Here is a 12050-nt window from a genome sequence, read left to right on the forward strand (position 1 = left end):
AAGTATGTCAGGCGAACAATGCTGCCAAAGTGTCAAGGGTAATTCAATTCAACAATTAGATGAGGACAAAATATATATATATATAAAGCATTCGTACTGGCAGATCATTTACATCATTGAGTGGTTGATTCATGGCTACAATGATCCCAATTTTCAGGCTGGGAAATGTAATTGTAACCTGCTTAATCTGAGTAAGACCTTTGAAAACCTTATACTTTGACACTATCCTCTGTGAGAAAACGAAAAAGAGACAGAGGATGGGAGAGGCAGCTGGATGACGAGACGAGGACTCAGACAGACAAACAGTGAGGGGAAGGGCGGGTTAAATGTGGTAGGAATGTGACAGACAGTTGGGGAAGGCACGTTGACCCCAACCCACATACTACTGGCGGGTTCCAGGTGTCTCACCCGCCTCCCCCGTTCACACGCGGATGTCAAGCCTCCCTGAAGGAAACCAGGTCGGTTCCGTTAGGGAAGTCATATAAGAGCGGGGAGCGAGGAATCTCCATCTGCAGGCCGTCTAGTCAAAACAAGGCTTCAGTGCTGTCTGGTGTTCGTTTGGGGGCAGCTACGTGAGGCATGACCGGAAAGGGGCCAGCACGGATACATAAACTGCAAGGACTGAACCTAAATATTACGTCTATAAAAACATGACCTAAATATTGTGTCTGTGGAGCAGAATTTTCCATCCTGTCTCCAGACTTAAATTGACACCTAAGCCCTTTACACTTGTTTTGACAGATTTTAGCACTTTTTAATGACCATTATTTTCCAGGCTCAGCGAGCTTAACTTACAGTAACTCCTTACAGCAGTATGCCATTATAAGGTACAGTAAGTATTGACTGGCACTTCTAAAACAGTTAACAGCTCACTCTAAGTCATCACAGTGTCTCAGCAGTAACAGGAAGAGGTGGCAAGCTTAATAATCCCCTCAAGGCGGATTCAGATTGAAGTTCACTGAGTCGATGAAGCTAAAATCACACTTCACTGCTCAGTTCACCTTTTGCTTCAGTAACAACAGTGATGGAGAAGTAAAAATCAAAAAAGTGGAGAATCAGAAAATGCGTTTCTTTTTAGGCAAATAAGACTGACTTGACTGTTGGACTGAGAGACTTCCAGCTCAAACTGAAGAGAGAGAGCAAAAGTCACCCAGATGCAGTTACTGGAAGACGGCCGAAATTACTGCATATGAAGAAGCTTATCAGTTGTATATGCAGTGAAATGATCACTGATCTGCAACAGACTGTGACTGCAAATAATATTTATTGAAGAGATGAAGTGAGATGGAATTGGCACAGTAACAGGTACCTGCCCTGATCCTAAAGCAATAACCAGCAATCCCCTGCAACGATAAAACCGCATTGAAGTAAAACCTCGTATCTGCTGAAGCAAAACTATCACAACTTTGTGATTCACTTGAAAAAACTCCCTCCAGAAGTTTTGTTGCTGGGCCCCATTAACATGCAAAGGTGGCTGCAGTTGCAATGCAATTTGTCTTACTTACAAATTCAATTTTGTGATGTTTGGCAATTTTAATGATCCAGACAACTGGCTTGTACTGAGGTGGGAGAAGTGGCACTGCCAAGGTTGTGTTTATGAAGATTGGGCAGCGCAGTGCAATTTTTGGGAATAGTTTTGGCTTGAAATCAGGCTCGTGCATTTGCCTGGTGTGACCAAAAGCAAGCACAAAAAGCATTTTTGGTGGCTTTAGCTCCTGCGGGCACAAATACAGACCTCTCCGAAATCACAAAACTCCATTTATGAATGCTATGTATGCTCTGTCTTTTTAACTTTGATATCTGTATTGCCAGAGACAAGAGTTAGGGTTAGGTGAACTGACCCTTTAACTGCCTGAATGTGGAAGAGCAGATTGACTGTGATAGTTCAGCTCTTCACTCTACCACAGAGAGGAAACCCAGACACCTGTGAAGGGAAAACTCTTGTTGGTCACTACTCCAAGTTTGTAATCACAGTGAGAATGAAGAATGAATCATAAGATGAGGATGTTGGTTTGTGGTTCTGCCCACTCTAAGAAAAACTTCAAGCAGAATTGTAGTCCACCATTTAGTATATATTGACTTTCAAAAATACAACAAAGATTTGTGTCGGTGTCAGGAAAGACTAATTCCTGTACTGTCTCTTAACTCTTCAAGGGATCTGTACCAAGCTGAGATTTTATGCTCCCAGTGTTTAGTAGTATTACACTCTTCACTGAAATGTCCAGGTAGAACGTCCTTGCCATTGTTGAATTCTTCCATAAGCCAAACATTTTTGGTGGCGTGAACAGAGCTGAACAATTTGATGCAGTTCCTTGGTAAGTCATATTGGTAAGTCATATTTTATAGTTTTCATTTACCCAGAATTCTTTCAGTCAAAAGCTTAGTAAAAAAGGTGATTTTAGATGTCTATCTGAAGTCTGACTATTACTCAGTCTTTGTGAAAACAGCCCCATCAGTATGCAGTACATCTGTGCTTTAAACTCCCCCAATATGTGAGTTTTACTCTTTTACCCTTCCTATACCTTATAAAGCAATATGTGAGTTTTGCAATACCCTTTTACCCTCCCAAATATAAGGCTGTGAAGACACCTGAACTCCTTCACCTCAGCTGGTGCTGAAAAACGATCAATAAAGTATGTAAGCAAGCAAAAACATGTGAGTTTTGATTGGCACAAGGAGTGCCAGCAGTTCAAAACCTGCATTAGAGCATCTAGAGAGCTCAGTGACGACACTCTGTAAAGCAGCCTACAACAAGTGTAACAATAAAATCGACTATGAACTCATCCACAACAGATGTGCAGCACACCCACTTCCCTCCTTTCTGCCATAGCAGAAATACTTAAGGACATTTTTAATTAGAACATTAACAAGCTGCCGGATTCACTCCTCTTTAATTTTCTCAACGTTGAAAAAGCTTGAAAAAGAAACCAAAAAACAATTTGGTATCTCATCTTAAAGTTAGCAAGGCATAAAATAACGATTAATTAATGAATCAATTCAATTCCTGTCAATTAACAAAAAATCTTCAACTATTTTGATGATTCATTAATCACTGATGAACTAGAATGCCAAAGATTCTCTGGTTGCCACTTTTTGGATGTGGTTGTTGTTTTTCTCCTTCATATGTGACAGTATGGAACAAATAATATGAATAACTGAATATCTTAAAGGTTACGAATGGCATTTTTTTCACTGGCAGTTTAATGGGTGATGAAAATAATTAGTTGCAGCCCTAACGATTTTGAATAAATGGGTTCAAAACAAGTAAGAAAGTAAAGGTCACTTGACAATCTCTGCATCTAGCCTGGTGAATAGTTTCAGTTTATCTGACTAATGTTTAGCTCTATGGAATAATTACCTCTGGCGCTTTGTTGGAATGTTTATAGACAATGCTCCAGTCTGCAGTACACAGTAAGGCAGTCCATTTAGAAAAGCATTTCCTCTAATAATAAAGCTTTTAAGACACAAGCTAATGGATAAGATTCCTGTAACCATGAAGAAAGTTTAATGACTTATTGCATCCCATAATGTCTGATGGAGTTGAGCAATAGAAACCTTTACAATGCCTAAAATCAGATACAGAAATGATGGCCTCAACCTTAAAAAGGTACAAAAGAAAAAGATCAAATTGTGTGAACCAACTTGTACATTTTCCCTGCAGTGTGACTTTACAAGAAATCACAGGAACAGAGGGGAACTAGAAGCAGATCTGAAGGAAGAGGCCAATAGTCCAAAGAACAAAATCCCACAGCATTTAAAACAGACTAAAGTGATGAACACTAATTTATGCATTTACATATTTTTTATCTCTCTTTCTACTGTGTTTCCAGATTTTTTAGGACTAATTTCTATTCAATACAAATCTAATGGACAATAAAGTTTGATCTTATCCTATAACAAGTGATTCCTCCAAACTCAGATAAGTACACCTTTGACTTCCCACACCAGTTCTCTTGCTGCCTTGCACAACTGCCTTCCACAGTATCTGAGTTAAAGATTATAAGCACGACACTCCAAAGACCCTGAACAAAGTCCAACATGTACTGGCAAACAATTAAAACCTGACCGGAATTTATGATTCTTTACACATTTAAGATTAAAAACAATCACTCCCTCGCCCTAACAGCATATTACTATCTGTGTAACTCCAAATTGACTTACAAAAGTTAGATAACTGGCCTTGTTAATGACAAGCAGTGACAGGTTCTTCCTTCTGTCTGCAGCTGAAACAGACAGAAGCTTGCTTCATACAGCTTGGCAATAAATTGGCAGCAACAAATGGAAGTCTCAGAGGACTTAAATATGAGAATCAGGGTGGAGAGAATAGACAAGGTCACTGCCAACCATGCAGTAGACAGAAAAGCCATTTCCTGATATTCACTCATTAATCTTTTAGTTTAGAAAACAGACTCATCTGATTGAAGACACCCAGTATGTTTGTTGACTCTTGAGAATAAGCCTTGATTCTCTTGACTCAGTCTGATACTGAACTGGTATCGCAGCATTAGGATGCAGTGCTGTGGTGCAGCCGTGCCCATATGCAAAATTTCAGACGTACGACTGATGAAAATCAGCTCTCGCTATTCAATCAACAGTGAATGTAAAGTGTTAATCATTTCAACACAGGCATGTCTGAACCTTAAGAGCCCTTCAGACATGACAATATAATTGTATCTGTCCAAGTAAAAGCAGACAGGAAAGCCATTCGTGGAGATGACAGGAAGTGATTGATCACACAATTGCAGTTCACTTCCAGCTCCTTGAGCAAAATGATTTATTCTACAGAGGGCTTATACAAAGACTAATAACTGCTGTTTTCCATTTTGCGTAATGTCTCAGGTCAAAAAAGATGCACCTAATAATTACAGCACCATCTGTTCAGAGGTGAATAACAGGGCACTGCTCACACACACTCTGTGTATGCACTATTTTTAAACTTACAATAACATTAGAAGATTAGAAGGATTATAATTATTTTTGACATGCAGTGTAATACAGTTGCAATCTGAAATATTCAACTCCCCCAAGGAAAGTAAGGATTTATGACTCTAAACTTTTCTGCTGAGGCAGATTTTGCTTTAAATTTAGTCTTCATCAGTTAATTTATACAGCTAATGAACAAATGATGAAAAAATGAACGATGCAGTATTTCAGAGTAGCAGGATATTTTGTTAATACTGTCATGTCACAATTATTCACCCCCTACATAATGCAGCTGATGACCTATGACCCACAGTGATGATCAACCCCCTGGAAACTCAATAATGACCCTTAATTTGCTTCAGCTGTGATGTGTTAATACGAACACCGCCCAGTTATGTGTTCAAGGTGTGTCGCAACCATGGAGTTGTCACAAAAGCTGAGAGCGGAGATAATTTCATTGCACCAAGGCCATGAGTTTTGGCGATGGGTATAAGACAGGAGTTTGAACATTCCTAGATACACCATTGGGAGCGTTCAACGGAAGTTCAAAACTTACGTCACAGCAGCAGACCTGGCTGGCCATGGGAGAAAGCCCAAAATTTCATCAAGAGGCCTTAGCTTTCTCATCAGGACGATGAATAAAAACCCCCGGGTTACTGCAAAAGACTTAAAGGATGACCTAATGGAGGCTGGGACAAATGCGTTATTGCCAACCATGAGAAGTTCACTAAACAAACAAGGACTTAAAGGCCGGACTTCATGATGCAAGCCACTCCTGACCAAGAGGGACAAAAAGGGTCAACTGGAATATGGCAGAAGGAATTTGGATAGGCCTGCAGAGCTCTGGGACACGGTTCTATAGAGAGATTAAACAAAATGGGAAGTGTTTAGCCATATGCACAGCTGTTTGGTCATAAACCTCACCTTTCTTGCCAGTGTTCCTCTGCTGCAGGAACTGGCAATCCTGAAAGTGTGATTGCCATCATGGATTCGCTGAAGTTCCAAGCCATTCTGAGGAGGAACCAAATGCCTTCTCTGGTGAACTTGAACCTTTGTGCTAACTGGACTCTCCAGCAAAACAACGATCCCAAGCACACTCCCAAGTCAACCAAAACTTGGTTAAGGAACTGAGTCGTGGAATGTCCTGGAGTGGCCTTCTGAGTCTTCAGATCTAAATCCTGAAGAAAGTCTTCGGTTGGACTAAAAGAAAGCAGTTTCAGCATGGAGGCCATCAAACCTCAGTGAGCTGGAAGCATTTGCATTTGGAAAAGAAAGGGCAAAGATTCAAGGGGAGAGGTGTCAGAAGCTTTTCAGCACTCACTGAAGTCTCTTATCAGGGGTTACCAAGGCAAAAGGATGCTCCACCAATACTGAGGTTGCGCTCTAAATTATAGTGCAAATGGACGTTTGTCAAGAGAACTAGATGTTTTTCATGTGTTTAAGATTTATTATACTGCAGGCTGAGTGTGGTTACAGCCATAATTCCTTTTACACAATAATTCGACCATATTATGAAAAGGCAGACAGTCAAGAAACACGGATCATGGCATTGATGAACATGATTACCAGGAAAATTACCGTCCCTTGTGTCTCGCCTTTAAACCACAACATATCCTCAACTATCGAACAAAAGCCTTAATTCTCACTTCAGTGTGAAACATTATTTTGTTGATTGTTCACAGTGCATCCAGCAGGCCGCAGCGCTTCATCTCACGCAGTGATAATTATATGTCATTTTCACAGATAACTTTATCTCATTCTGAACAAAAGTGTCCAATTCAGCTGAATCACAGCTAATTCTGCCTGAAACAATAAATACTCATGCATTCAGTGGAATCAATCTGTGATTCCTGCAAACACTTGTTTGTACTTCATTGTTTGGCATTTTTTCATTCATCACAGCTGACATCTCCCATGAGCAGACTGCGGGAGAGAAGCCAAACTGTGGCTATCGCTGTATGAAATATGAACAATTTCACAATTTAGATGTGAGAAAGGGCTCTGGGAGAGGGCTGATGCTGATGGTGTGCACATGTGCATGCAAATGTAACATGCACCACTTCCAGCGTAAATGAAATGTGGTGGCTGTAGGTAGCAGCACCAAAGCTTTTCAATCAATATCCCGGCCGCCAGTCAGGCTGGGGACCATTAGCACCAGTGAGCCAAGCAAAGTGACTCTGATGTGAAATGACAGGGGCTTTCACAGAAGCTGCCCTGCCGTTTCCCTCATTGTCATTCACACATGCAAGCTCTCTCACACATGCGTGCGCGCACACGCACACACACACACACACACACACACACACACACACACACACTCACAGCTAGCCTACAGTGCAGGTACCCTCACTAGGCAACTGAATGCATTCATACTGTTGTTTTGTTTTTAAAAAATATCTGGATTCATTCATTTCAGCCTCTCAGCTCCTAAACTACATGTCCGTATTTTCTTTTTCGCTTTAATCAGCCAATTACTGTTTGAGTTATGAAGTAAGAGCTCTTGAGGTGCTTTTAGGAGCATCCCACAAATTCAATAACACCATAAATTACCACAAAAAGTACACTGTATAGACTGTACAGAATAAATAAATAAATCATTATTAAATTACTGCCTCTCAGAGAAGATGCATGGTACCACACAGGCACATATTGGATCAAAGAAAAGCATTGAAATGGGCGTCTCCTCATGCATAATCACCTTAACCCTTTACAGAGGCTGGTGCACAATATGGTTAAATGTGACGTGGACATGGCACAGCTGTTGATGTGTGCAGCTTTCAGACATGATGGCGTGGAGGGTACATGCTCCTAAAACTTACGTTTAACACGTTTTTCACACAAGATTTCATTTTTGCAGAAAACAGCTGGAGTGAGCGTCAAGTGAGTTAATGATCAATTTCACTCAAAGACTTAGAGGAAATAGTGATTTTTACAAGAACACTGTTTCAAATGCACTGCTGGTTCTCACCTACTGACTGTCACTTAGATAAGCCACTTCCACAGCTGCATGCATCCCTGCAGCCCGTTAATTACATGCCAACAGGCAGGCGAAAGGGTGGAGGGCTGCTTCTTCTCCACTTCCTCTTTTCACATCAAACTTTTTTGTTTTTAATCTCTGACATAATGAGTCATGGTGTGGAACGCATGTTGACACTTCCCCTTCCCTACCTCTCCTCTCCTGCTCTCCGCCCCGGGTCTGGTGATGAGCGCCGTGTCACCACACACCACGGCCGCGTCCTCCACGAACACGCAGTCCGGGAGCGACTCGTCCGCGGGGAGCTCGACCACCTCCAGCCCGAGCCTCGTCCTCAGGACCTCGACGTACGCCTCATGCTCCCTCCGCGCCTTGGAGACGTCCACCTCCGTCTGGCTGCTCCGGAGCGCGTCTTTGGCCAGGGACACGGGGATTCCCCGCACGACGGCGTGGGTGTAATGACCAAAACCTGCCATTAAACCGGCCATGTTTTGCTTTTCCTTTACTTGGCACCCTCAAATCTGGAGGAGAGAAAAAAAAAAAAAAAAAAGGACCAAAAAAAAAAAAATACCCTCACAGTCAACTCTGCGAATGAATGAGAGGAACTACTATCAGTTAACCCGATGCTGCCTGGCTTGTTCCCCGTCAGTTTGCAGGGTTTTTATTCTTTATTTACAGTCGCCTGCTACATATAGCCGAGTGTCAGTCAACCCTGCTCCAGTCTCCAGGCGAGCGGCGGCGCCTCGGTGACGCGCACCGACAATCACGTGCAGCCTCGGCTGAAGCGTCCAGCCCAACGAGTGACAGGCAGAGCCACTCTGAACCTGGGGCTCCGTCACTTCCACACTGGACCTGCAGAGTAGAGTCTGCAAGTCCAACTCTTTTATGCTTAAAAAAGTCTCCAGACATCGATAGCCTATGCATTCCATGTTATTTCTTCTTTTTTCTATAGTTACTTTTAAAAAGGAACCAGTTAGAGCTGAAAACAGTTAGTTGAGCAGTTCACTTACTCGGTAACTGTTTTGATACTAGATTAAAGGTTTAAGTCAATTCTCAGGCAAAAATGCAAGAAAACTACCAAGATCTAGCTTCTCCGTTTAAAGATTTGCTCCTTTTTTATCTTGTGTGATAGTAATGGATATGTTTTGTTATTGTTGGGGAGATGAAGGAAAACATTTGAAGAGGGTTAGGAAATTCTGATCATAATTTTCCACCATTTTCTGTCTCTCTCTTTTTTATATTAATCAAAAAAATATTATTTATATTATTATTTCTACTAAAAAATGGCTACTGGAACATTCTTGCAGAAAATGCTCCTGTGTTATTAAGATTTATACAGGATGCTTCCTGCAATTAAGTTACTCTGAGCAGCTGAAATCTCTAAAAAATATGAGGACACAGTTTAATAACAAAAGATAAATAAACTATTTCTGCAGCCGTGTTGGAAGTGGTGTGGATGCCAATCATTCTGAAATGTTTTTGCACATGTATCAAGATCGATATATGCTGGGAACATACATGACATTTTAAGGTCATTGTATTCCCAAGATGTTCTATCGTGGTTTTGTTACAGAAGAACTTATTTACCTGATCTCCTTGCACTTACTGAATAGATGTAGTGCTTCGTACTTACACCAAGGTTTCCTGCACTGATGCTTTATGTCCCTCACTTGTGAGTTGCCTTGGATAAAAACATCATCATCATAAATGGATGGATGGATCTTCAGAAAGCTAACAGCATAAAGACATTGGAGTAAGACCTGTAGACCCCACTTGATTCACATGCCTTATTTAACTATATCTCAATTCCTGCAAATACAACCAGAGAAAGACGATAAGAACACACGTCTGTTCTTCAGCCTGAGAATTTGTGGACATGTGTATCTGCTTCACTCTTGGCAGACTTTAAGAAATAATGTAATAATGTACACAAACTTCAAGGGCAAAGGATATATACAGTTATAAATCTGTGCTTGTCCTGCAGTGTGTGAAGACGAAGGCAAGAAGGGTGTGAAAGGAAGAGCAGTGTAAGTATGTGTTTGTGTGTGGGGGTGGGGAGGGTTATATTCCCTATGGTGCCATCTAAGGAAGGTTCTGGGCCCGGCGAAGCTGTCTGAATGGATGGAATGTTTCTTCAGACGTCCCAGAAGCACATTCTTCCACCGCGGGACCTCGGTTTGTCTTTTCTTGTTCCAGATTCACTCAATTATCCCCGACTGCTCTAAACATTCCAGGAGCCCCACATTCCTTTTTCCACTCCAGCCAGGATCACCAACCACCACCCTCCTCCCAACACTAACACCTGCCCCCACCCAGGCTTCTTCTTTTTTTTCCATCATTCCTCATCATGGATGGACATGACCCAAGAAAAGACCCTCTCTTTTCTCTTTTCTCTCCATGCTGAGGAATTTGGGTTACTTTGGATGAAGGAAAGCCCTCATACTTCAGGCACACCTGTCTGGTACATTGTGCAGCTATAAAAGAAAATGAGTGAAAGCAGACACGGCGCTCCAGCTGTGGCACCAGAAGCAGCACCTCTTTATTTGTCTGGTATGATTGGGCTGATGATGAGATTGGAGACGTCTAATGTGACACAGCCATGCCTGATTACACAGGTGCACGGAGCATATTTAGCTTTTGGCATTCAGACAAATTCACAAGCCTAATTACCAGAGGATGAAGTGATGAAATAGCATGAGATGAAATGATAAAAATGGATGTTTCTAGATGGAAAAGATTAAAATGTTTTTATGCTATCTAAGAGAATTTGGAGTAAATGTCAGTTTTGCCAAGAGTCACTGCATTCAACAGCAATGGACAAGGCAAGTTTCATTTTGAGGAAAGGATGCAGTGACAGTTATAGCCACGTCCCATGATCCAAAACAAGCCAATAACAAAAGAGGAAACAAATGCAGTAGATACTATAGGCAGATAAGTTCTTTTGAACATCAAATCCAACATACACCCTCCTGCTCACTTGCACGAAACACTCACTTGTGCACAAAATGCGTATTAATCCACAGCTGAAAATAGTTCCAAGCAAACGCACTATTTGCTCCTTTTTGAGTAAAAGTTGCTAAAAACTACAGTCCCCAGCTTTAAGAAACGACCAGGCTGTTTTCCAAACAGAAACTATATTTGTGACAGTTTGTGTTTGAGAGCCACAGACAAGACTACAACATTGGTGGCTTTGGTCTTTTCATGATTTGTTGACAATACAAAACATAGAGAATATTTCTGGCCTTATCCTCTCACTAATGTATTTACATGTCAAGTATCTAAAACTAGACAAGACAGGTTGAACGCTATCGGATACCAAAAAGGTACAACACTCTATCACACAATAACTCCAGGAATGCACTGAATTTCAGAGATTGATGATATTATTTGAGAGTATCAAAGAGAGAATTCTTCTTTGAACTTGTCTCTCCTATCATTTATTTAGACACAAATGACAGACATTTTTCCATATAATCATAACTGCTTATCATGTTTTTTTTACAAAGTGGAGGCTCCTCTTTTGTCATTTTCTGACAGGGCCGGTAAATTCCTCTGACAGTGTGTAAATGTTAAATGACCCTGTATCAGAAGGATTAGTTTGTTCTTCCGTGTTTGGTGTTTCAGATGCTTTGGGCAAGTTACATCAGATCTGAATAGAGGTGTTAAAGCCAATCAACAGAATAATTTAATCATCCCACACCAGTACATTTTGCACATACAATTTGAGTCAGTCATCAGTCGTTATTGCTGCTCCTCTCCCCCCTCAGTCAGTAAAGTTCCTTTACTAGCAACTGATAACTTCAGGTTTCTCATTTTTCTTTAATTGTGTTGTTGTACTTTCCTGAAAGGTGATATTGCAGCAGATATTAGCACCACCTTATAAAGTCTGGACTGTACATTTCGGTGCACAAGTACAGATGAGACCCCGCTCATGATGCTGCCTGTGGACCATGTAACAGGCCTGAGTGTCCTGTGTTGGCCTTCAGCTTCACCACTGTACCCACATCACTTGGCCTTGATCCTACAGAACAGACCCTACTGAACAATGTCCTGAACATCGCAATAGCAGTAAACAAGGGATGTGCTCCCGGCATGTTCTGACTTGTTTTGCTTTTTGCACAAGATCATGGACAGAGGTGGACATCTTTCATAA

General features: G+C 41.3%; 1 protein-coding gene across 1 annotated transcript in view; it reads right to left on the reverse strand.

Annotated features, from left to right (window-relative positions):
* ddah1 (dimethylarginine dimethylaminohydrolase 1) overlaps positions 1-8952 on the reverse strand; it is a 73856-nt gene extending 64904 nt beyond the window's left edge. The window contains exon 1 of the mRNA XM_071486418.1: positions 8092-8952. Coding sequence (XP_071342519.1) covers positions 8092-8385 — 294 coding nt within the window. The 5' untranslated portion in view covers positions 8386-8952. The remainder of the gene's footprint in view (positions 1-8091) is intronic.
* Positions 8953-12050: the final 3098 nt, after the last annotated feature.

This window comes from Trachinotus anak, unplaced genomic scaffold, assembly GCF_046630095.1.
Source record: "Trachinotus anak isolate AG129_WGS33_773 ecotype Australia unplaced genomic scaffold, CSIRO_AGI_Tana_v1 ptg000010l, whole genome shotgun sequence".
NCBI classification, from domain to species: Eukaryota; Metazoa; Chordata; class Actinopteri; order Carangiformes; family Carangidae; genus Trachinotus; species Trachinotus anak.